This window comes from Mytilus edulis, chromosome 1, assembly GCF_963676685.1.
Source record: "Mytilus edulis chromosome 1, xbMytEdul2.2, whole genome shotgun sequence".
NCBI lineage: Eukaryota > Metazoa > Mollusca > Bivalvia > Mytilida > Mytilidae > Mytilus > Mytilus edulis.
In genome coordinates this window covers 119,252,676-119,278,699 of record NC_092344.1, presented here as the reverse complement: position 1 = coordinate 119,278,699, position 26,024 = coordinate 119,252,676, and the positions used below count along the sequence as shown (strand labels likewise).

Genomic DNA, 26,024 nt, shown 5'->3' with positions numbered 1-26,024 from the left:
TGTTAACTAATACAATACTATTTTGCTGTATTTTGTTGAATGACAATATCACATGACTATACCTGTTGGAATGGTGGAGCTCCATATCGTACATACACATCCAGGGCTTGCCTACTATCTCCATTCTTTATCAGGTGAGTGGCATACAGAGCAGCATATTTGTGTAGAACTTTGGTATTCTACAAAATTTATACATCAGCTACACATAAAGGCAAGAATATTATGAACACTTTTTTAACAATCTGTGCTATAATAGACATGAGATTGGTAGAACACTACAATCAAACTACAAAACCAATGTCACGACTTCTTTAAAAATTTCAGTTGTAGTAAGCAAATTTGTAAAACAGAATCTAATAAAAATTGAAAGTATTCAGAAAACATATGAATGATGATATCATGGTGATTTTAAGGAATCTTCTATCCTACTTAACATTTATCTTACGGCCGTATCCAAACACTGTTATTGGCTCCAATGGCAATCCATACATTTTGAGGTCAATGTAATGCCATTTATTTCGAAGTGTATGCATGTTTCCTCAATCTTACACTATTTATTGTCATGTTTCTCAGTTTAAATGATCATTTTGAGCTCAAATACCAACTTCGAAAATCGAAATCAGACAAAACTGTTTTTCCAAAACTGGAGGTCGGGCTCCCCTTTGAGATCTGATAAATAAAGTTTTGAGGCCTAAAACTTTTACAAATAGAGTAAACCAAAAGGCATATCACTACTGATCATGTTAACTATTGAAATATGCATAGGCAACAACTACTTTCAGTTGCATGTCCAGTTGCAGTCAAAAATCGAAAAAAAATAATGGAAAATTTCAGATTTTTGGTGCAAATGACTTCTATAGACTGGTGTACCCAGATCAGTTTCACTCCAACCTAAGAGCTGTTGTGATTAATGTGTTCACTGCGGTCCATTCTACATGCAGACTGCAGTTGAACCCATCTTATCTATTACCATCCCTTGGTCTTCCAGGTCAAGAAAAAGAAACACTTTTTGCACATGAGGACCATCTTTGGGCAATATGATTAGAAACAAATTCATTAAGTTTTATAAAGTTTGCCACTGGCAAAAACAGCAACAAATTTGAATAAATTGATTTTTTGTTCGATTTTTCTTCATAGCCATTATCCCATGCTTACAATGTATCTATTCTAATGTGATATTAACAATTTATCTTCCACAATTTCTGGCCTTGCTTAATTTTTCCCTCTATATTGGATATTTCCTGAGTTATTTCCCCTAATATTACCTGAATTATCTCCCCTGATATTACCTGTTTAGCAGCTACCTCCAGACATTTCTCCCATTCACCTTTCTCCACATACATATCTAATGCTCCAACGACATCTACATTAGCAAGCTGTAACAGAAACACATCAATATGTAATAACAACTCTTAACTCTATTCTCTTGTTATTGGTTTTGTCTTAGCCAATCATCAATTATTTAAAATAGCTTTTGGCTAAAAAAAAATTATTCAGCCTACATGAGGTTGAATATTACTTGAGGTTAAAAAACCTTTTCATTTTTTTTGGGGTCCTCAATGATCTTCAACTACATACTTTTTTTTTGCCTATTAAATTCTATTTATTTGAGCACTAATCAGTTTTTGTTTGAAGAAACGTGTGTCTGGCATATAAAATTTTAATCCTGGTATCTATGACGAGTTTTTTTACTGCAGTGAACAATAATAAAGTTTCAACTTTACATATCTCACATTGTGAATACAATTTAACAAAGATATTTATCAACATTTCACCTTCTAGTATATTTGTTATATTTAATCTTTAAATGCTTAAGCAATGTAGATTTAACAAGATATCATTGAACTAACCACATCAGCCTTTCCTTGATCCTTCAATTGGTTCTTGTATCTTTCATCAACATACTGTTCTAATCTGTAATAAAACAATCCATCTTTAAATATATGTGACTAATACATCAAATATGGCCATACATTCATGTATCTAATAGAATGGCAGTGTAGACATATGACATGTGTGAATCACAAGTTCAACTTCTTACAATGGTGTCAAACAAGCAAATCAGACATGTTAAACTCTGTTTTTTAAGATTTAGAATAGAAACTTATCATGATATAGGATCCAAAAGCATTCCATGTTTTATACCTCTAATTCATAAAGGACTCAGATCTGTAGATTTCAGAAAAAAGGTGTTAACAGTACAAGTAGTAGGATACTGCACAAGTGGAAAATTCAGATAATAAAAAGTAAGATTTTTGAGCTACATTTTGGCAGGGAAAATCATCCATTAATTGACTGTCTGAAAAGAGTGGAAACTTGTACTTTATCCCAATATCAGACTTATCAAACCGTTTCACATTTTACAAGAAAATATTTAGCTATCAATAAACATGTATCAAGTACATTGTTTGCTTTTTAAGGTCTCTTCTATTATTACTTTAGTTACCACATTATTAGCTGTGTTTTTTTGGAAGAAAATCAAGTAACAAAGACCTTAAAAGCTGCCTTATGGCACTCTAAGTAAATATTTGTAAATGTTAGGCACTACTTTATTAAGAAATGATATGCTTACCTTGGTTCTAATTCCTTTGCCACTTTCTTGGCCTTGTTCCATTCTTCTCCAGTAATAAACATGTCTATAGCCTCTTTAATTAGGTCAACTGTAAGGTATAACTCGGCTGCCTAAAATGGTTTACAATAATGTTGTAAAAAATCAACTAAAAAACACATGGATAATTATACTAAGGAGGAAATTGGTTTTTTTTTTCAATGATATTTCTGTAGTAAGTATGACTCTTTATAGCTTGCTGTTCAGTGTTAGCCAAGGCTCGGTTTTGAAGACCATACTTTGACTTATAGTGGTTTAATTTTGCAAATTGTGACTTAGATGGAGAGTTGTCTCATTGGTGGTCATACCACATCTTCTTATATCTCTGGACAAAAATCTATTAATACTCTAAATAAAGCATAGATCAACTCCTATAATGATGAAAGTCTAATGAATTCAGCTATTACCTGGCTAAACTTTCTATGTTCTCCCATTTTAGGAGCGACATTTTCTACAACAGCTTGTGCTCTTTCATTTCCAAGGAATTTTATAGATATTTCTGCAGCCTGAAAATAGATATTAAATATATTTAGAAATTTATTATTCCAATTTCTTATTCTAGGTGTCAGACCACCAATTAAAAATCCCTATCTGTTCAACCAAATTTTGCAATTTTCACAGCTTTCTAAATATTTTACCTTAAGTTTAACTTCAAGGAAACCAGGTATATCCTGAATTGTACATGTATCACCATCCTACATGCCAATTTTCAACCAATGTTTAAAGTCTTGTAACAAATTTCTGATTTTGAAAAGACAGGTACTACCAAAATAACTCCCGGTTTTCTGGAAATCTTAAATTAGTGTACTATGTAGCGCATTAATCCTGAATTTTTAATGCAAACTCATAGATAAGTGAATTTTGGTTCAAAATGGTCTAAATATATTTCCCTTTCACCAAAAGTTTCATTTCTGCAAATTTGTTGGTTAGTTTAAGTAAACAATGACATCAAAAGCACTATTTTGTGTCAAAGTAGGACTACTTTTACATACGTTCTAAATTGGAGGGAGTAATTGGTGGTCTGACACCTCTAGTATAAAAGTAATGAATTTTGAAAACAGAGGCAATCAAGTACAAAAAGCTGAGTATTCAAATGAACATTTCTTGTTGAATTTAAAACCAGGATAAGACACTTCAATTAATATACAACAAATTTTCTTAGTTCTTTCTGAAATGTATAATTTTTCAAAATCTTATCATCAAATAAAGGTTATGTACAGTACTTATAGATTATCATTGGGCATCTCAATGAAATTGATTTTCTCGCTTGAGCCTGTCGCGGCGAAAGCGAGAAAAGCAGTCAAGTTGAGATGCCCAATGATAATCTGGTTATCGTTATTGTACCTGTGACGACGGTGTCAATTTCATGTCAATTTCATTAGAAAAGCCATATGGCTCCTTAGTTTCTAGCGATAATTTCCATCTCAAGCGAGTAGCATGATATGAAAATTATCACAAGAAAAGATCAAAGGGAAAATGCACAAAATAACGATAATTATTTTTATTATCATTTTCCTCCCATAATCTAAGCCTTATTTTGAAAGATTTTTTATAGATTATAGATTATCAATTACTTTCAGTTAGTAAAAAGTAAAATCAGGTTAGGTGTTCTGCACATAACTTACAAAATGGTCCAAAAGCTGACTGATTTGTAGTATCATCTATTTTAAATTAATGCCTAATATTCAAAACATTTTTGAATAAATTATCTCTCATAGCAAAATCCAATTAAAAAAAAATGGTTAAAAAATCTATACTTCTATTGTATGACATTGTATGACAGTTTACCTTCATCCAGCATTTTTCCATGACAGTTAAATCACTGGTGAGTTTTGGAGTGACTTTCATGTAACATTCCACTGCTCTGGCATATTCTCCAGAGGATTCCCATTCTCTTGCCTGTTGTATCATTGCCTCTAATCCACTGCAGTAAACAAAATGTATTATAATACATGTCTCAAAATAAATTTCAATATAAAATGAAATAGCATAAAGAATAAATCCAACTTAAACAAGAAAAGGCAGGCAAATTTATATTTTTGTTTTTGACGTTTCTGGTATAAAATAAAATATGTTCTAAATTGATTTGTGTTTCTTTATAAATGGCATAATATGAAATTAAAAGCAAGAATGTACATGCAGACCTTTCTTTACTACAAAATAGATTAGAATTTCTAAACATTCATCATTTGAAATATTTTACCTAGTAGAGCTGGATGTCATCTCTCTGTCATATTCATCCTGTAGTTGTTGTAATTTGTGGGGAACATATTCTTTACACACTCGTAAGGCATCCTGCCACATGCCAGACTCCTGTGGTAATCATAATATACATATTGATTAATCACAAACTTAGAACATCACACATCCTTTATCACAAGTTAGATCTTTCACACATACTGATCTATTTACATTTTTGAACCCTATTGTTTGATAAATGTCTATTAAACTGTGTCTATAGCTCACTGGTGTGATCCAAATGTCATATATGTTTTGAAGAAAGATTAGTTAGAATGTTAAAGTCTTCTTTGTTAAGTACTTCACTTTTTATAGATATTAACTTATGTGTTTTATTGTAATTCTTTATATGATAAACCAATCAACCTATTGTCTTGACCATTTCCTTTAGAACTCTTATCTCTACAATTACCATGTACTATTTGAGAGCTACTTCAGGCTCTGTGCCCTCAGTAGATATGACTCGGCCTTGCCTTGGTACATTCCTAAAAATTATATGTCTACACTTACCCTGTAATATTTCACAGCAAGTTCTGGTCTCTGTGCCCTCAGTAAATATGACTCAGCCTTGGCATACTCCTTCTCTTCAAAAGCAAACCTTGCCTGACCGACCAATACATCTGACACTGAGTCAGCATCATGACTCTCTGCTACCCTCTGAGCTGAATCCCAGTCCTGGTTGTGAACATACCTATTTAATATAGAAAATATTGTGAAATGTACAGGTATAATTGGATCTCTTTTTTTTTAAATTTTATAAACAAAGAGAATATAGAATACATTTAAATTGAAAAAGGAGGTAAAATCTTTTAAAACACCTCCATAGTGGAAGATTAATAACCGTACTGGACTGCAAATTTTGTAATGTTTCAAAGATCTGGGTTGAAAACTATACATTTGGGAATTGATTACACACAAATAGGTACAAACTTTATATTCTACCCAACCCATGTATGTCTAGAAAACCTGGATTGCAATATTTGTGAGTTATCAATTTGGAATGTTTACAGTGTAATTGCAAATATATGAAGGGGAAGAAAATAAAAAAAAAAACTTGTACCTTCTTTCATAAATTTTGCAAAAGTTCAAAAGTTTGGGAAAATAAAGAAAAAGAAAAACCAAACTGAAACAATTCCATAATAGCTGGTGCACAACTTCAACATATGTGCGATCAATTTTCCATTTGTGAAGTTTCAAGGTCTGGGTTGAAAACTGTAGGAGTTAGTTACACAAATTTAGTACCCACTTTACTATGCCTGCCCCACATCATCTTACTACACACTACACTGCAGATTCTTCTGCTAATTACACTATTCCTAGGTTTAGATCATAGGAAAACTTCTTCCTAATTTGTAATCTGATAAACAAAATATGGTGCTATCCATGCAATAACAAGTGATGATTGGCCAACATACTTATGGATAGGTAAAAGTATTATGTTCTAAGACATTTTGAGTCTGGAGTTAATATGTTTTTTAACTTACATGAGAACAGCTTCTTTTGGTTTAGCTGCCTTGATAAACTCATCTTCAGCTTCCTGGAATTTTCCTTCATCTTCAAGATACATGGCATATTTCAGGTGGATATCAGGCAACTTGTTCTTCATTGCTAGGCGAGCAAGCTCAAAGGCAAATTCAAATGCACTGAAAATACAACAGAAAACAAGTCAATTTTACCTTTGTTGCCAGTCAAGATACATAATAAAAAACAAAAGTTCATAGTCCAGGAATAACGAGGTAAAATAGATAATCTGGTTATTGCCAGCAAGTCAGCTTATGACAATTGTTTTATTCAAATTTCAAGGCATAAATATCATTTTAATTTATAAAACCTACCAATTTTCACTAGCATAATCAATAGCAGCTTCAACCAACCCAAACTTATTGAGAAGTTTAACAGCAGAATCTCCTCCAAGACTCTTTGCCCATAGATAAGCCACCTGTTTGGCTGCTGTTGCTCCACCAGCACTCTTAGCAACCTACAACAAATAATTAGATAAGATGACTACAATCCTCTGTTGGTCCATTGATGGGACATCTGTCAGTTGTTGCTTCTCAAGTGTCCTTTCAAACCCCCAGTAAGTAGACAAAACACTTGGAAACAAAGATGTCCCTACCTAACCCATACTGTAGGTTTTTATCAGCAAAATTTAATTGCTTAATCCAATAAGTAGTTACTGATTTAGCAGTTTTGCAAGTTGTATCAATTATATTAAACAACTCTGGAGTTTATGTTGTAAAACGGTTAGGATATATAGAATAATTATCCCTGTGCATTAAGCTTCTCTTTGCAACAAACAATGATTATCTATCATTGTATACATCACTAACAACTGACCTTATGAGCTTCATCCTACATATCCTGTGATCTACACACTTGACTCACTACAACTCAATCTATGAGCTTTCTCCCATATATTCTAAGATCTATACACACTGACTCATTGAGATTCATCTCACATATCCTGTGATCTATACACACTGAATTACTACCAACTCACAATATGAACTTCATCCCACATTTCCTCTAGTCAATACACACTGACTCACTTCCAACTCACCATATGAGCTTCATCCCATATTTCCTGTGATCTGTACACACTGACTCACTAAGAACTCACCCTATGAATTCATCCCACATATCCTGTGATATGTACACACTGACTCACTAAGAACTCACCCTATGAATTCATCCCACATATCCTGTGATCTGTATACACTGACTCCCTAACAGCTCACCCTATGAGATTCATCCCACATATCCTGTGATCTGTACACACAGACTCTCTAACAACTCACCCTATGAGATTCATCCCACCTGTCCTGTAATCTGTACACACTGACTCACTAACAACTCATCCTATGAGATTAATCCCACATATCCTGTGATATGTACACACTGAATCTCTAACAACTCACCCTATGAGATTCATCCCACATATCCTGTGATCTGTACACACCGACTCCCTTACAAATCACCATATGAGATTCATCCCACATATCCTGTGATCTGTACACACTGACTCACTAACAAATCACCCTATGAGATGCATCCCACATATCCTGTGACCTGTACATACTGACTCCCTAATAATCCCCTATGAGATTCATTCCACATATCCTGTGATCTGAACACACTGTCTCACTAACAACTCACTGTATGAGATTAATCCCACATATCCTGTGACCTGTACATATTGACTCCCTAACAACTCACCCTATGAGATTCATCCCACATATCCTGTTATATATACACCCCTACTCTCTAACAACTCACCCTATGAGATTCATCCCACATATCCTGTGACCTGTACATATTGACTCCCTAACAACTCACCCTATGAGATTCACCCCACATATCCTGTGATCTGAACACACTGACTCACTAACAAATCACCCTATAAGATGCATCCCACATATCCTGTGACCTGTACACACTGACTCCCTAACAACTCACCCTATGAGATTCATCCCACATATCCTGTGATCTGTACACACTGACTCACTAACAAATCACACTATGAAATTCATCCGACATATCCTGTGATCTGTACACAGACTCACTAACATATCCTGGGACCTGTACATATTGAATCCCTTACAACTCACCCTGTGAGATTCATCCCACATATCCTGTGACCTGTACACCCTGACTCTCTAACAACTCACCATATGAGATTCATCCCACATATCCTGTAGTCTGAACACACTGACTCACTAACAACTCACCCTATGAGATTCATTCCACATATCCTGTGATTTGTACACACTGACTCCCTAACAACTCACCCTATGAGATTCATCCCACATATCCTGTGATCGGTACATATTGACTGCTGCCTTCCAGTCTCCCCCTTCTACAAAGTGATGTTCTGCTTGTCTGAGATTTCCTTCACTTTGTAGTTCCTACAAGTTAAAACAATTAAAATTTTCAAACTGTTTTTAACATATCAAGTAATTAGTTGGTCAGTTTATAAAAAAATCCAATAAATTAACATACAAAATGTTTCATGCATTCTGTGAAGGCAGAAGATTTATCTTTCATTTCAGTAAAAATTATTTTCCCACAAGATTTAAGTTTTTAAGAATGGAAATGGATTTTTTTATGGATTGATTTATTGAAGAAATCTGGAGGACCTCCATTAAAGATATCAAATAACTCACTACAGCTAGATGTAGATGTGTATCCTGTAGAAGGTCAGGGTTGTGGCCACAGACCACTATTAATTCCTCTATCAGTTCTTTATAACGTTTTGTATCATTAAAAAAATTGCACCATGCACTTTTGTCAAATTTTATGTGTGTGTTATGTATAGTACTAGTCCAAATATATATATCCAAAATTCAAAAAAATTGAAGCAATCACTTTTACAAATTTAGCCAATACACATGACAAGTCAAGAGATGTTCCGAAAACTGTAAATATCACCTTTTTGCACTTGGCCTAATCACTCATTCCATATCAAAATCAGTTTAAATACAACATCCAAAAATTGATTTCACCTCTGTTCTTTCATTTCCACCCAAAAAAATCTAAGAAATGAGTGAGGAAGGGAAAGAAAAAAAAAATAAGGAAAAATACACTCTAATTAAAAGGAACTATATGTGGACAACGAAAAGCAGGGTCATTAATTGTGGTCTTGGGCCTTGTATGTTTTCACCAGACGGATCATGTCAGAATACAGATATTATATAACTCACTACAGCTAGATGTAAATGTGTGTCCTGTAGAAGGTCTGGGTGGTATGTTTTCACCAGACGGATCATGTCAGAATACATCTTATGTTTCTTGTACATAGTAATGGCCATATCTGGTTCCTGGACAGACACATACAATCTAAAACAGAAAGTAAATGAATCCTTGAATAAATATCCTTCACTGGTCAAGTGTGTTTTATATATATATGCAAAATCAGCAATTTCAAGTCTATGGATTGACTCTACAATGCTTTCAATGCAACATTAACCCCTTTGCCCCAAATCCCGCCTGAATGCATGATGGCGACAACCATTCTTTGATGGCCCATTTGACCCTCCATACTTTTTTAAACTGCCCCAGCTGAACTGTCATGATAGCAGGGACTTCAGCCAAGCAGTTTATGCTCCATCAACTCTTCTCAGATGTATTATGAATTATCTGTATATTTATGTATCACATTGCTTGGTGTATTTTCAGATGAAATAAAAATAAATTACAAAAAAAACTCTTCTCAGATGTCTGTTTATGAAAATATGGCACTTTCAAACCCTTTTAAGAGTTCAAAATTGGAAAACGTGAAAAGTAGCCAAAATCAGGTGGGGGTGGGCATCTTTTGATGGGGCCACTACGTAACTGGTAGTGACTGTAGGTATAAACTATTATCATAAATGCATGCATAGGTGGTACAGGAACACAAAGAGGTATAATATTGCCAATAGGAATCTAGTCTGTAAAATCTAGGTCACCATTTTGTCAAAAATCCGTAAAAACGGACATTTAGGTAGACCTGACTTGACAATAATAATTCCTCAGCATGACACACTGAAGTCCCATATACTCCCAGATAGCATGAATGGATTGCTGTAACTATAGGGTTATACTTGAATGACAAAGACATACAGTCTGGTCAATGTTCACCTCTCAAGGTTGTTTTAAAATCGGAAAATAGACTGAAAGTGACAATTTTTCAGTGGGGGTGGGGTCATACACACTAGAAAATATACATAATTTGAATATGATTGCATATGATTGCAAATTTCTAAAAATGCCTGATTTTCCAAAAATCTCTTGGGGTCTAATGAGTTAAATTATAAATGGGAAAGTCAGTATAAACTAAGATTTTTAAGCCATAAAAATTATTTTCAATTATTTTCAATTGAACAGAAACTTCTAGGTTTTTTATGAGTTTTTCTAAGAAGATAGTTGGTTCTCTCCAGGCACTCTGGTTTTCAACACCAATAAAAACTTCACCCCACAAATTAGTAAAATAGTGAAGAAAATGGCATTAAACACCAACCAATCTACAGTTTTTATCATGTTTAATGGGGAACCTACTTTTCAGCATCTTTGAATTTCATGTCATCCTCTAGCTGTCTAGCCTGAGAGATATACAGTGTTGATACATCATCAGATTTCATGTAAGTAGCAGCTAACTTGTGTGCCATATCCCACTTGCCAGCATTGTTATACATGTCTACTGCCTCTCGTGTACTGCCTGCTTGCACATATAACTTCTCTGCCATCTGAATAAAACAAAAACCAAAATTGAAATTGAAATTATATAAGCAACGTAGGTTGGCCTTCATCTCAGACATGTCTTAGCATTTCTTATTATATTACTGGTCCTGTGCTCCATGAGAAGAGAGGAGAGGAGAGGTTTCAACCTCCTGCAAGGTCAAAGACTTTAAAATTGATATTTGCTGCTAGGCATTCAGCATCAAGAAGTATGAGTTAGACTAGTCCACCTTGAAGTCAAAATAATGTATCCATTGACTTTTATTCCTTAAGACTGTGTGTTACCTTGCAAAAAAGCAAATTAACTATCTGGCTCAGTGTGTTGGTCTAGTACAAAGAAAGGCTCATATTCATAGAGCAGAAACATGTTCTTATCCTGAATATTTTTTTAATTTGGCAAAGCGTGTAAAACAGCCATTCATTGTCATTATCTTAGTGTTTCTTTTAAATTTTGGCCAATTTATAATTTATATTTCTATAATAAAACTGTGGTTCTATTCTTATATAAACATATGATTTTTTTCTCTTGTATAATGTTTCAATAATTATAATCATTTGTTTTTAATCTAAGTACCTCATAATCTCCAATGGAAGCATAGTGGTCAGCAATTTTCTTGTAATATTTGGATGACATGGCTGAATCTTGTAGCTCCAGGATTTGTACAGCCTTTGACCATTGTCTAGAATCAATAGCAGCATCCACAGCTTTCATGTTAGCACTGGAAAACAAATAATGATGATTCAAAATCCTACTTAAAACACTGTATTTTTCCATTTAAAATATAAGATCATTGTGCGTGATGTATTACCAAAGGTTAAAATCAATAGCTGAAATAAATAAGATTTTTTTTGTATCAAAATTCAGTCAAAAATGTTTATGTGTCTATGAAAATATGTATACTAACCCAGCCTCTATGTAGTGGTTAATAGCAGAATCTAACTGTTTCTGTGAAACCAAATAATTTCCCCATTCCTCTTCAAGTTTAACAACTTCTCCAGGGAAAGCTTCTCTGGCAAGTTTGACAGCTGGAAAACAAAACAATGCACCTTTGTTACAAGTAAACCATGGTGAAAGAATCTGTTACTCAGAGTATCAATAACATAGAATTCCTCTTAACTGTAAACCAACTTATTTTCGCGGATACTTGCCTTTGTTGTAGCATTAACTGTTTAAATAATTACCTTGAAGATAAGCGTTACCCTTCTTGTAGCATTAATTGTTTAAATAATTATCTTTAAGATAAGTGTTGCCCTTCTTATACCAATAATTGTTTATATAATTACCTTGAAGATAAGCGTCGCCTTTCTTGTAGCATAAATTGTTTATATAATTACCTTGAAGATAAGCGTTGCCTTTCTTGTAGCATAAATTGTTTATATAATTACCTTGAAGATAAGCGTTGCCCTTCTTGTAGCATTCCATTGCCTTTTGTTTATCTCTGATATGTTCATACAAATCTCCAGCCTAAAACCAACAGTAGAACATATAAGTAAGATCATTTTTTTATAATATGGAAGCATTTTAACAATTTCCTCTACAACTATTATCTGAAATTCCTATCCATCTGTAAAAATTTCAATGAGAAAAGTTTTTAAACAATTAGTAAAACATGAAAAAACAAGAATGTGTCCTCAGTACACGAATGACCCACTCGCACTATCATTTTCAATGTTCAGTGGACCGTGAAATTGGGGTAAAAACTCTAATTTGGCATTAAAATTAGAAAGATCATATCATAGGGAACATGTGTACTAAGTTTGAAGTCGATTGGACTTCAACTTCATCAAAAACTACCTTGACCAAAAACTTTAACCTGGAGCAGGACAGACGGACGAACGGACGGACGCACAGACCAGAAAACATAATGCCCCTCTACTATCGTACCTATTGTGAACCTAACAATACACCTACCTTCTAATAAGTATTTCTGATTTATTATGTAAACTCACCCGCTCATACAACTCAGATTTAATCAGAGCAGATGCTATTCTTCCAATCAAGTCAGCATTACTCATTAATTCCTAAAATCAAAAAAAATAATAAAAAATTCAATAGCTAAAACAACCAAAGTGATGACATGATCAAAGATTTACTTCATTTTAACAGCAAAAGTTGGAACATATACTCAAAGTTTGTAAATATTTCTATCTATGTATATTGAACAAAAAACAATTAAATGGTGTTAATGTCCAGAAGACAATCTTTCAAAATTAAAAAAGGAAAAAAACGATGATCTGAATGCTTAACAAAAGTTTTAATGTGCCAACTCCCAATGATAATATTTACTGGATCATATCTATCCAATCTAGAGTCCTTAATTCAAAGATGATAGTTTTGTTCGTACTCTTCAATGAAGAGTCCACACAAAAGAGAAGCAGTAAATACCAATAATGTTAAATATTTCATTTGACAAAGCCATGGATTGATGATGCAATCTCCTCCACTTGAGACAATTATTGTACAATAGTTCCATAGGTCATTACACAACTTAACAATGAAAAAAAGATAATCACAAAATGATATGGAATTGTTTGAAAACCATTTGAAACCTTTTCAAAATGACAAGAAAATGCATACCTCTCTACTAGTAGCAAGTCGAGCAGCTCTGGCAGGCAAACCAGATTTCATGTAAAGATTAATGGCTGCCAAATAATCTTCATCCTTTTCTTTCAACTGAAATAAATATACAGTGAATCAATGCAAATAGCCAATGAAAATAACTAATGCTTAAACTTGAGTTTGAAATAACTTATAATGAATGTCAATTTTCTTGTTTTTTCATCCTGTGTATTTAATTTTACAGTAAAAGTAATTTTTGACTTATACCATTTGGTCATTACATGCATTTTCAATTGAATAACTTTTTTAAACCTTCGCCTTCAGATCATGATAAATTTTTAATGATTACAGTTAAGTTATAATTCTAATCTAACTATATTCCATTACATTATAGGAATATTAAATCATTAATTTAAATTTTAAAAAAGTTTTACCTCTCCAGCTTTCTCTTCCTGTCCAGTATCCATCAACCATTGGTAATAGTTACGCTGTAGATTCTCTAATTCTGGATGCATCTACAAAATCAACATTTGGTTTCATTAGCTAATTGTGTTTTCAATATGTCTAAAATATTTTGAAATCGTAAAAAAAGTCCAAAATTTAATCCCTTTAACATCTTGTTTAATCTTCTTCCCTCAATTATTTAATTCTTATCTGACTCAATATCCTTATTCCTAGATGTATCATTTATCAATAGGTATATGGTATATGTGAAGGTAGGGGTATACATGACCTACCTTAGCTTCCGCCACTTCTATTGCCTCATCCCACATGTGCATTTCTTGATACATTTCCATGGCTTCATCTACATGATTCTGTCAAATTAAACAGTTAGATTATAATATACATTCAGATGTGAAACATTCACTTAGAACAATAAATCTAAGACATAATAATTGTTAAACTGTTTTATTTGTTACTATCAAAATCTATTATAATTTTGAATGTAACAAGAATGTGTCTTAAGTACATGGATGCCCCATCCGCACTATCATTTTCTATGTTCAGTGGAGCGTGAAAATGGGATAAAACAACAAATCTTTATTGGCATTATTTCAAGGTCTCTTTTGGTCATGTAGTTAATCATGTGTTTATGATTCATTCTTGGTTTCCTGCATTAAGTGTTTTTGATAAAGGTTAATCTCAAAATGTCAAGCAAAAGCACACAACTTGTGTAAACTGTAACTTGCATCTATTAAAGAAAATGTGAATCTTTTAAAGCTTCTGTATACTTTCTTTGAGCATTGTTTAACATAAAATTTATATGTTATAATCAAGTCTTCATTAACAACAAAACCAAACCAAACCAATATACCTGTTCTAGATAGATGCTTTCTGCCTCTTTGTATTTCTTCTCCATTACAGCAAATCTGGCTCTTACTTTGTAGTGGTTAAAACCATCTCCACCCTAAAATGTGAACAATATCAGCATCAGATCAATAAGGTTTACACTGAAGAATCATATATTTTTTCTTTTATAAATATAGAAACTAATTTATTAACAATATTACTTATAAAGTTTTAAAATATTAGTTCACCAAACTTTAAAAATACTTACATGTTGTTTCTGGACGTCTTCAGCAATTCTAAATGTCTCTTTCATGTACCTGGCTTTAGCAATATCTCCAAGGGCAGAGTAGCACCTGTAAGTAAAAAGGGCAAAAGTTAAATTCAAGCTAAATTGTAACCACTTGTTACAGTCTATCTCTGCTCTAATGAAAAGATTTTTAGCAAAGTCAGAATGTGTATCTAGGCTAAACCTTGAGATTAAAGTAGATTTGTAATTCTTTATTCTTTTGAATACAAATATATCTAATTCTAAATAAATAAATAGAAAAAACATCTGAAAATTAAGTTCTCATTGTAATTTCAATTCTCCATCAAACTCTTAACTGACAACAGCTATCAGTATATGGCACTGTTTATCTTCCATAGCAAGCTTACTCAGTATTATGCACATAACTTACCTTTCAGCTATATGTAATTGTCGATCTTCCATGGCCAACTTGCTTAGAGTTTTCCACATAGCTTCTGTTTCAGCAGACAACTCTAAAGTTTCCAAGAAAGACACAGCTCTATAATAAAATAAGTTTGAAAGTCAGATTAAAAGTACATTTGTGATATAACTAATTTGTCATTATCTATTTCAGTCAATTTAAAACATTAAACACATAGCAACCATACAATATTTTCAGTTTGTGACAATGAGATGTTCTATGTCTACAAAGAACAGCTTTAGATGCTGTTTGAATAATAAGCCATGCCCATGTGTTAAAATAATACATACATAGATATATATGCTTTGTTGGGAAAATAACATTGTCCCCAGCAGAGCATATTTTCTGCAAGTTGAAGGGCTTTCAGAACAACAACAAATGTTTCAATCCAAATTTAAATTTCAAATTCCTAATAAGTTCTCTCTTCGTAATGTCTTTCTTTACATATGAACCAAGTAACTGTTCTAACTTTTGATGGAATTCTGTACACCAGATATTGAACATTACGATTAAAGAATCATATTTAACTATTGTAAAAGTAAAATCTTACCAGCATATCAGATTAATGTTCAAAATCTAAAATAAGAGTGTGTACTTTTCATGTATAAAATATATTATATTCACATGTGAAATAAGAGTATGTATACCTCTCATGTGAAGAATAAGCGTGTGTATATTTTCATGTGTATAATTTTATACCTTTCATGTGTAGAATATATGTGTATATACTTTCACATGTAAAATAAGTGTGTGCATACTCTTTACATGTAAAATAAGTGAGTAATATTTTCCTGTAAAATATATGTTGTGGGACTTTCACCTGTTAAATAAGAGTGTGTTTACCTTTCAAAGTCTCCATCATCAATTGCTGTTCCAAACTCTATCAAACCTTCATCCAGAGTATAAGATACTGTAGACACACCTTCATTGACCAGAACTTCTGTTTTACCATCAGTTCTCTCTAAATCTACTATATCTCCCTGCAATAGACAAATACACTCAATCAATCTTAAATAAATGTAAATTTATCTTTGTCAAAGTTTCTAGTGTATCAATAGAGTGCTGCTCAAACTTTAAAAATTTCTATATATCAAAACGAACAAATTAGATAATAACTGGATTTAGGTAAGATCATTACACTACAAGGACATTATTACTCTTTTTGGAATGTCAATGTTTAACTGACACACAAATTTCCCCTGTTTTGGCCTGTTACATCACTCACCTTAATGGGGAACATTGTAACTCTCTCTGGAGCATCAATGTTATACCAGACACATAAGTTTCCTCTGTTCTGGCCTACAACAACATCACTGCCAGGTACCCATTGGACATAAGAACAGTAGTTTAGGATTGTAGTTCTGTTTTGGGATTCTATGTCAATCAGGTTCAGCTGTAAAATATCAGTAAATCATGACATTTCAGAGTCCAAATTAGTATAGTCACCATACAAATTGGGCATATGTGTGGATTATTAATCATGCTACTTGGTAACAGGTAACATAATTTGTATTGCATTAATCTGATCAAATGATTTGTATGAAGCATTTGTTTAAACTGATTTCACAATACTTAATGAATGCAATAATATCTAGATTTTTGAATTGGTGTTTTCAAATTTGGAAAGTAGTGCATATAATTAAAGGATGTTTTTTTTTGTAATAAATTAAAAGTGATGGTTTCAATGAAGTCTACTGGTCCTTTTGAAGTTGTCTTGAGAACAAACTCTATTTTGAAATTGATCCTGTCTTCTTACCACATCCACTAGTTGAAATATAATAGGTGAAGTAACAAGCTTGTATATAGATATATTTAAATGATTACAAGTAGCTTGCTAGCATAGTATTCTTACCCTTAGTCTTTTGTCTCTAAACAGAAGTTTTCTGCCAGTCTCATTCAACTAAAATAGATTAAAACAACAATTAAAAGAAAAGATTAACACAGCCCAATTAATAGTATTAAATGTAAATATATGTGAAACCTCTATCAAGATCACTGCAGAGTATTCACAGCACAATCTTTTATAAAAATGTCATTACACTTTGATGAGAATTGTTGGAACAAGATTATATTTCAAAGTGACAAAACTCAACAAAAAAGAATGTATAGGCTCTGATTTCTAGTAATTCCATACTCCCACTCCAAATTAAACATAACAAATACTTTGTGCTCTAAATAAAATTAACAAAGCTTCTGTTTAATTGCAAATGCTAACATCATAAAGATTTTTATATCAGTTTTATATTAGTAAATTTCATTAAATGTAAGCATATATGACTTACCTCTAACCAGTCAATTTTGGATTCATGAGTAATCTGTGCTAATGTTGCACCAGTCAGTAGATCAACTGTAAAAACAAACATTTTATCTTAACTATTTTAATTTGTACAAAAATAAATGGAGATTTTTCATATGTGATTTTTAAACAACCAAAAGAATCAATCTTTTACTTTTTTCGTTGACTGTGTAAATCTATAGCATTTTTTCTTTCTAGACTCAGTATTCTTCTCTGTCACTAAGTGCACAATAATAACATGGTGATATATAAACAGAATTAAGTATAATTTGCTGATAACAAATGTGGTATCATAATTTTGAGAAACAGTGCTATTTCTATTCCCATGATGCTGTTTGGGAATACTGAGAACACTGCACCATATACTCTGAATTTTATGTTTTATTACATTGTCTTTTTGTTTTCCTTTGCTTTAATATCAACTTACCAATAGCAACAGTTTTTAGATCAAGTAAATATGCTATCTTTTTGTTGTCCTTTGCTTTAATATCAACTTACCAATAGCAACAGTTTTTAGATCAAGTAAATATGCTATCTTTTTGTTGTCCTCAACACCTCTCTGTTTTCTTTCATTTAATCTTACACTGTAAAATAAAATGAAATCCTTGTATATAAATTTAAATGAATATTGATCTAATTATACTCTACCTCAATAATTAAAATTACAAAACATGCAATTCAATGATAAAATTTGAACTTGGTTTTCAAATAAAAGTTAATAGGACAATAGATGGGTGTCATGCACATGTTATACTGTGGATTCAATAATATTCGTTGGATACCAATTTTCGTTGATTTCGTGGGGACAGAGGAACCACGAATTTAAATGATCAACGAAATACAGATTTTCTAAAGGAATGTATGCATAATTTGCCAAAACAAAGAATTTACATATCCACGAATATGCAAGTTTTCATCAATCCACGAAAATTGGTACCCACGAAAATAAATGAATCCACAGTATACCTTCAAGTTCTAAATCTATTAAGCATTCTAGTGCTGAAAATAGGAGAATTTATTGCTTATTTATATGAACATTATATTAACCTTACCTTATTAAATGTGGATTCATGAACTCAGTTCTAACACATCCCAGAACTTCATTGGATCCATATTCAATTAAGGCCAGTTCCCCAGCATTGAAGATCATGCATACCTAAAATAAATACCAAAGGATAACATCAAAATTCATATCTATTCAATAAATCTAAAACATTTATTTATATTTTCCTTTTGCTACAACAAATAGCTTATAATATCATAGTTAATACAGAGTTAGCGAAAACGTTTTTTGACCTGTCAAACATGGGACGGACAAGCAAGATTATTTGTCAGTCCTACAAAATTTTAGCCAGTCCTAAAAAATCTGTCAATTTTATCCTGGAATAAAAATAATAACATATTTTTGTGAATGTATTTTATTATTATCAGTTTAATTTCTCACAGCCACAGCCAAATTAACAATAAAGGACCAGTTCTGATCTTCTGATTGTTCTTATTTAAAGTCATCTTCACTTTCCATTTCATCCTCTGAATCACTTTCTCAGTATTTGTTATCTCCATCAAAGGGTTCAATCAATGATTGTTTGCCTGGGATGGCTACATGAACAAATTTAGCAGGCCACGTGTAGATCGCCACTTTGGTTTCAGTTTGTTTATTATAGGAAACCAGTACCAGAAATTAGCAGCAGGTACATCTGATGACCGATGTAAACACGTACTGGAATAAGTTGCAGTACAACTAATTACCAATAAAAAAGGCACTGCAATGACCATTTTTACATCTAATGTAATTATTAAAACTTACATTTTCATTGTCGAAGTAATATTTTTCATTTCCTCCAGATGTGTGCCAGGGTACCTGTCAATACAAAGTTCCATTTGAGTGATACATAACTATTTTATTTTATCTTAAATGCTCTAAATATGTGGAAGTAAACTGTACTGAGAGTTCTACCTAAAAACAGTTCCCTTAAAGGAAAACGTCACATGCCTAAAAAGAATAATTCAGAATTTAAAAAAATAAACAAACAAAAACAAAACCAGTAAAACTTACACATTTTCTTGTTTTTCAATAATTGAACAATCTTCTAATAGAATTATAGAGAGATATTTGTCATGTGAAATCTACAATTTACTCATCTCATAATTATATATAAGTTTTGTTACTTTGTAGATCTCCAATAAGAATAATATTTGATGTAGATTTCAATTAGGAATAGTATGTGATGTACAAGTGATCTACCTCTTTTAGTCTAACAACAGGATAGCAGTTTATAAATCAGTAAATCTCATAGAAGTATGATATATGATGTGTGTGTAATCTACCCTTTACTCACCTCACTCAGTTTGTTGCTCTGTAAATCTCCAAGCAGGATGGTATCTGATGTATGAGCTATAAGGTATCTGTCTTTTCCCATGATTCTAACTTCATCAATCTCATAACCATAATGAGATTTTAAAACAACTCTTTGACCACTTGACATATTCTTTACAATAACCTAAAGAAAAAAGTTTTTAAATAAATTATGTGTGTGAACATATGCAATATGGTAAAGTCTTAAAAATATAAAGCAACAAATACAGTATTGACAAAAATCACAGTTTTTATGGATAGATACAAACCAGAAAATATAATGGCCCATACAATAGATAGCGGGAATCTAAATCTGTAGTGTAAGTGACCTTTAAGTATCTTTGAGTCCCTGACCTTTGTTCTCTTCCCTTTATATTATCTAACAGCACTTTCCTTTAAGTTGAAGAACTCAAGATTTTATCAAGAAACTTTTGGTTAAAAAAATAGGCCAATTGATAAATTGGTAAAAGCGACCATGAAGTTTAACAAATCCAAAAAATCAGTTTTCCCCTTATATTTCACTTCATTTGGTATTAGTTGGGTTTTAGTTAAGGTAGCACAATACAAAGATTTTTTCACTTCCAATCAGACAACTTTAAACTGATATAATTCATTTCATCCTTCTTTGAACTTTATAAATGAGGTACCAAAAGAAAGAGGAAAGATTAATCTTTCAAATTGTGATAATTTCATTATGACTTAATTATTATATAATTAATTGTTATGTAATCAGTTGATATATTGTGATGTACACACTTGAATGAATTTAGCTTCTTTTTTATTCAATATTGTGTATCAAAATTTGAAAAGAAAACATGCTAACCAAATCTGATCAAGTTTAATATTAATAGAAAACAAAACCAAAGTTATATCCAAAACAAACCTGGCTAAGTCCAACATGTGTCATTTCAAACTTGTTCTTGTAAATGGTTCTCTTTAGACAACAATCAAACAGTTCTACACCTCCACATAATGTACCCTGAAAAACAAACATCCTTTATATCATACCAATATTTTGAATATGTAAGATTAGAAAATATTTGTTTTGTGATAGTATATCATCATTTCATCTTCATGTATTACTATTACTGATAAATCCTATTTGTGTGGTTTACCTAAAAAAATTATCCAAAATTATATCCAATATCATATTAAAAAGAAGGAATATAAAATGAGTTTTTAATACAAAATTTAATTAATTACATTCCACCTCATTATAATTGAGAAAGAAAAAAATTATCTTACACAAGTAACTCTGGATCCATCCTTCTTCCAGGCAAGAGCTGTGACAGTGTACAGATTTTTTATATCTTTGTTTTTAGGTTCATCCCACGTTTGTTTTCTTGGACTCCAGTTTAAAACTCTCAACCTGCAATCAAGAGTGGTCAATTACTAAACCATGTTAATAACAATATCTACCTACTGTCTGGTAAATTTTAAATGTTGGTTATTTAAAATAATGAGTTTTTGTTAGAAGTTTATTATCCAAGAAAACTAAAAACAATCATGAATTACAGAGTGATTTCAAATAATACGGCTAAATAAAAGAATCACTATTTTACCTGTCAAAACTGCCAACAACAACCGACTGGCCACTTGGACTACATACAGCAATAGTAAATTCATGTTCATCATCTTCACGAGAGAAATCAAAGTGCTGAAAACTACGTCCATCACGTCCATAAGCAATAATTCTCTTGTCACAACCTGCTGCTACTATGGAATTCTGGGAGAAAGCCAGGGCATAAGGTGGACATGGATGAGTGCTGATCTTTCCCTGCAAATGTTTATATTAATATAGCTCTTAAATGTTTCAATATCAGTTGCTGTTTAATTTAATGATCATTCTACACAAGAATTTAAAACTGCATTTACATTGTATCTGGCGTAGACTAGATTTGATGTAAATTTATTTTTGGCTTAAGAGTCTAAGCTTATGATTTTTTTTCATTTTCATGTAATTTCATGTAAAAAAATGACTGCTGATATATACCTGCGTGTCACCAGATCCTTCGTCATCGAAGAAATATCTGACAATAGCACCATCAGCATGGCCTGACAGGAAACCTTTTCCTGAAGGACTGAAATGTGAATATACAAATAGGCTAGTTAAAATATAATTTCTTTGATTTTCTATAGGTAAAAACAAATTAAAAAGCATGCTTTTATACATTTGTTCCTTCACTTCTTTTAACATGTTTAATATTCTAATATAAACAGTGGGAATAAATTAAAAAGAAACAAACAGTCCTACTAAAACCAGTTATATAGGATCTCACAATAAACTTACCGAAGAACATGAAAGATGCTTTGTAACAATTTATATTTAATAAGTAGTCTCTTTCTGTTACTATAAATATTTGATTAGTAGTGTCTTTGACTGTTACTATTTACATGCAATAATCAGTCTCTTTCTCGATAATAAAACTTACTTAGAGGCTAGAGATACAACATACGAATCTGTGCCATAAATAGTGGAGGACTTGTTGGTCTTTATATTAGCAGATCTCACCTACAATATTCAGATTACATGTTAAGGAACTTTTTTCAGTGCAAGTTTTCTAAAATAATTTAGATTTATTCAACTACATTATAATTAAATAATTTTCGCATTAGCAATTTTAAACAAATTACTGGATAATCCCAGGTTAAGATATTGTATAGGAAACCAGTATAGTTTTATTGAGGACAAGAAATGTGACTCAAGTTTAACAGGTGTTTGGTCAAAGAATAAATGATTTACACAAATTAATTTACTCAAGAGCATTTACAGTATTTCCTGATCCAAGTGCTCAAATTAACCAAGGGTTTTTTTCATCTGTTTTTAAAAGTTTCTTGTATCAGTTGAAAAACATCACCTTTTGTTTTATTGTTTCAACTTGCATGAGAACAAAAATATTTACATCAGTGTATGAATTATTTTTCTATCAATTACTGGATGACAATATATTCTCACAAGAAGAGAAAGTTGGTAATGAGGCAGCTATACCTTTCCATCAGCCAGCCCAAACACAATAGGTTGTTCAGGAGGCCACATCATACAAGTCACAGCACTCTGTTGAACAAACTTATTACAGATCACCTTTTTCTCGCCCCTGAAATATTAATGCAGATTGTTAATTGTTAAATATATCTATTACACTAACTTAATCATATCCCCTAAATAATCAATAGGTACCAATGGTTCCATGCAGAAGTTTAGTAGAAATGTTATTTTACACCTTGATTATCCTTGTAATCTTATTTATAGAGTAATTAAGTTAAGGAATTAAATTTTGTTGGCTAAACAGAAAAAAGATTTACAACAATTGATATTTTGGGTAGGGCAGCATGATTTCATTTTAACAGCCAGATGAAAATGTACCTGCTCCAAATCAGGAACTGAGTTTTTGTTGTCTTCTATTTCTTTTTTTTACATTTATTGCAAACCCAATTGAACCTTTCCATAGATTCACCTGATAGTTACCTGTCCATTTAAACTTTTGGCAGTTCTATTGTCCCATCTAATAAATACAACAGGTATTGTTCTCTGTATAGTTTATTCACTCAGACCTTTAAATTTCTTCTAAGAAGTTCTTTCTTTAAAGTTTAAATGGACAGGTATTTATCAGGTGAATCTATGGAAATGTTCAATTGGGTTCGCAATAATTGACATAAAACATTAGGCACAAATGGTGACCACACAACTCAACTCAGTGTTCTATAATACTAAATTCTCAAAAAAAATTCAAGCATGTTCTTACCAATCATCTCCAATTTTGTAAACATATATGATGTTATCAGTTTGTCCTACAGCAATCTTTGTGGAATCTGGAGAAAATGCTAAACCTTTCACAGTGTAACTTTTCTTACCATACTGAAATAAACAACAAAATCTAGTTGAATTTCATATTCTTTTTAAAAAAATGCAAGACTCATAAATAATAAAGAAATAATAGCAACGTGTAAATATATAATGTTAATCAGAAATAAATGTTCAAACATACATGTAAAAAGATTTCTAGAAAATGAGGTAGACTGCCACTAAGAATAATTGAGCCTTGTAATTATTAGTGAATCCAGAAAATAAATACCTCTTATTATATTTTTCAAATTGTTTTGTATATACCGATAAACTTTTTGGAAAGCATATTTCATTCCAAATTTATCTTTATATCTTTTTTGGGTGATTGGTTTCAACTGAATTATAGACTAAAATAATACACATATAGACAGTATAAAGAGAAACTACAAAGTTAACCTTTGGATCAGCTGGCTTCAGGGAAAATTTATCTCTTTTTTCTCCTTGTTCATCAAACAGTAAAATTACTCTATCTGATGTACACACTGCCATCTTTTGGTTGTTTGGTGACCAGGTAATAACACAGACTTTGGCTGCCCCATCCTGTGAAAATAAACAAAAAATTTAAATTTTAAAACCTTCATTGATAAAACAAGAAGTAATAACGATGTCAAATCTATTGCAATCAATGTTCCTACATGATCACAACAACAAAGTTGACATTTGGAATGAGCTTTTATATTTTATTTGGGTAAAATATATAAGAAAAATTGAACACACACTGTATTTGAAAGCACACCCATGTGCCTTTCTACAAAATAGTCTGCTGCAAAAAAGGCTGTTTTAACATGTTAAAACATTGCAAAGCCGAAAGGTAAAGATATTCTCAAGAAAAAACTATACCTTGAGGACAGAATAATGACACCAAAGTCAACTGAAGGTTTCAAGTTGGCACTATTTAGAGCAGTCAGGACTAATTGGGTTCTCTATACCCATTGTAATAAAGGAATCTGGGTCTGTTCCCCCAATATTTTGTTTGTTCCTATTATCTTTTGCCCCCTTATAAAAAAGTTTCATGTTGAGTAAAAATAACTTTTAATCATGCTTTATTAAAATAAACCAGATACCATAAATTATAAAGCTCATGCACATTGGCACTTGGGATTCTACCAGGACCAGCTAGGTACCAAAACATATTCAGACCTGCCAACTATCCCGATTTTCATCCTTCAACCTGAATCCCGATATCAGGATTGTAAAACAAGTAAAAAATCCTGATTTCACAAAATATACCAGAAAAATTTATTTGGTTAATACCGATTTTGAAGTTTTTCTAATAAATTTTTAAAAATCTATAATTTTACCTGGGGACATATAATGACAAGTTTACAATCCTATGCTAATCAACGGTCACAACAGGTGTCATAATTTGTTGTTGCAAGTAATCGGATTACCTGATGAGTCATAACAATCCTCAAAATCAATGAGTATTATTGTTTGTAAACAGAAATTCGGTCAGTTGGCCTTTCATTTTTAATCAATTTATCCTAAGAGCACAATTTGCAGCGTTTACCGTGGTTCCATAACGAAATTGTAATTTACTTCAAGATGAGAACTGTAATGAACTCTTAAAAAACATCGTTTATCTTGAAATCCATTTAATTTTTGAAATCAGACGTGTCTGGTGATTTAAAATCAACGCCATTTTGTATTCTCCTACTGTGAATAAACCTCCGCCGGTAAGAGTACCTCCAAACACAAAGAAAGATAACTCAAATTTTATCCATTTTCTCATTAATACTGATAGACTTAATCAAAATCTGTATTTATCCTTCTCACTTTAGGACATACTAGAACACACCTGTGATATCGCGGGTCAGTGACTGAATTAAAGTAAATAACTATGCGCAAGCCTTATTTTGATATTAGTATTGTCATCTGAAAAAGTCATGCCGATTATCATGAGATACGCAGT

The 26,024-nt window shown here is 32.0% G+C and overlaps 1 protein-coding gene across 1 annotated transcript in view; it reads right to left on the bottom strand.

Annotated features, from left to right (window-relative positions):
• Window positions 1-26,024, bottom strand: part of LOC139503186 (intraflagellar transport protein 172 homolog) — a 40,572-nt gene that overhangs the window by 12,067 nt on the left and 2,481 nt on the right. Inside the window, exons 2-40 of the mRNA XM_071292931.1 lie at window positions 24,509-24,652; window positions 24,012-24,124; window positions 23,258-23,363; window positions 22,701-22,780; window positions 22,262-22,349; window positions 21,831-22,045; window positions 21,514-21,637; window positions 21,152-21,247; window positions 20,252-20,413; window positions 19,720-19,773; window positions 18,965-19,068; window positions 18,411-18,496; window positions 17,899-17,963; window positions 17,469-17,516; window positions 16,842-17,009; window positions 16,460-16,596; window positions 15,587-15,694; window positions 15,178-15,262; window positions 14,935-15,027; window positions 14,357-14,434; window positions 14,054-14,134; window positions 13,638-13,733; window positions 13,010-13,081; window positions 12,446-12,524; window positions 11,965-12,085; window positions 11,634-11,778; window positions 10,880-11,067; window positions 9,547-9,682; window positions 8,635-8,751; window positions 6,682-6,824; window positions 6,331-6,489; window positions 5,357-5,537; window positions 4,812-4,921; window positions 4,397-4,532; window positions 3,016-3,114; window positions 2,573-2,682; window positions 1,851-1,914; window positions 1,290-1,376; window positions 63-179 (exon numbers count right to left, since the gene is read on the bottom strand). Of these exons, the coding sequence (XP_071149032.1) occupies window positions 63-179; window positions 1,290-1,376; window positions 1,851-1,914; window positions 2,573-2,682; window positions 3,016-3,114; window positions 4,397-4,532; window positions 4,812-4,921; window positions 5,357-5,537; window positions 6,331-6,489; window positions 6,682-6,824; window positions 8,635-8,751; window positions 9,547-9,682; window positions 10,880-11,067; window positions 11,634-11,778; window positions 11,965-12,085; window positions 12,446-12,524; window positions 13,010-13,081; window positions 13,638-13,733; window positions 14,054-14,134; window positions 14,357-14,434; window positions 14,935-15,027; window positions 15,178-15,262; window positions 15,587-15,694; window positions 16,460-16,596; window positions 16,842-17,009; window positions 17,469-17,516; window positions 17,899-17,963; window positions 18,411-18,496; window positions 18,965-19,068; window positions 19,720-19,773; window positions 20,252-20,413; window positions 21,152-21,247; window positions 21,514-21,637; window positions 21,831-22,045; window positions 22,262-22,349; window positions 22,701-22,780; window positions 23,258-23,363; window positions 24,012-24,124; window positions 24,509-24,652 (4,395 nt within the window). The remainder of the gene's footprint in view (window positions 1-62; window positions 180-1,289; window positions 1,377-1,850; window positions 1,915-2,572; window positions 2,683-3,015; window positions 3,115-4,396; window positions 4,533-4,811; window positions 4,922-5,356; window positions 5,538-6,330; window positions 6,490-6,681; window positions 6,825-8,634; window positions 8,752-9,546; window positions 9,683-10,879; window positions 11,068-11,633; window positions 11,779-11,964; window positions 12,086-12,445; window positions 12,525-13,009; window positions 13,082-13,637; window positions 13,734-14,053; window positions 14,135-14,356; window positions 14,435-14,934; window positions 15,028-15,177; window positions 15,263-15,586; window positions 15,695-16,459; window positions 16,597-16,841; window positions 17,010-17,468; window positions 17,517-17,898; window positions 17,964-18,410; window positions 18,497-18,964; window positions 19,069-19,719; window positions 19,774-20,251; window positions 20,414-21,151; window positions 21,248-21,513; window positions 21,638-21,830; window positions 22,046-22,261; window positions 22,350-22,700; window positions 22,781-23,257; window positions 23,364-24,011; window positions 24,125-24,508; window positions 24,653-26,024) is intronic.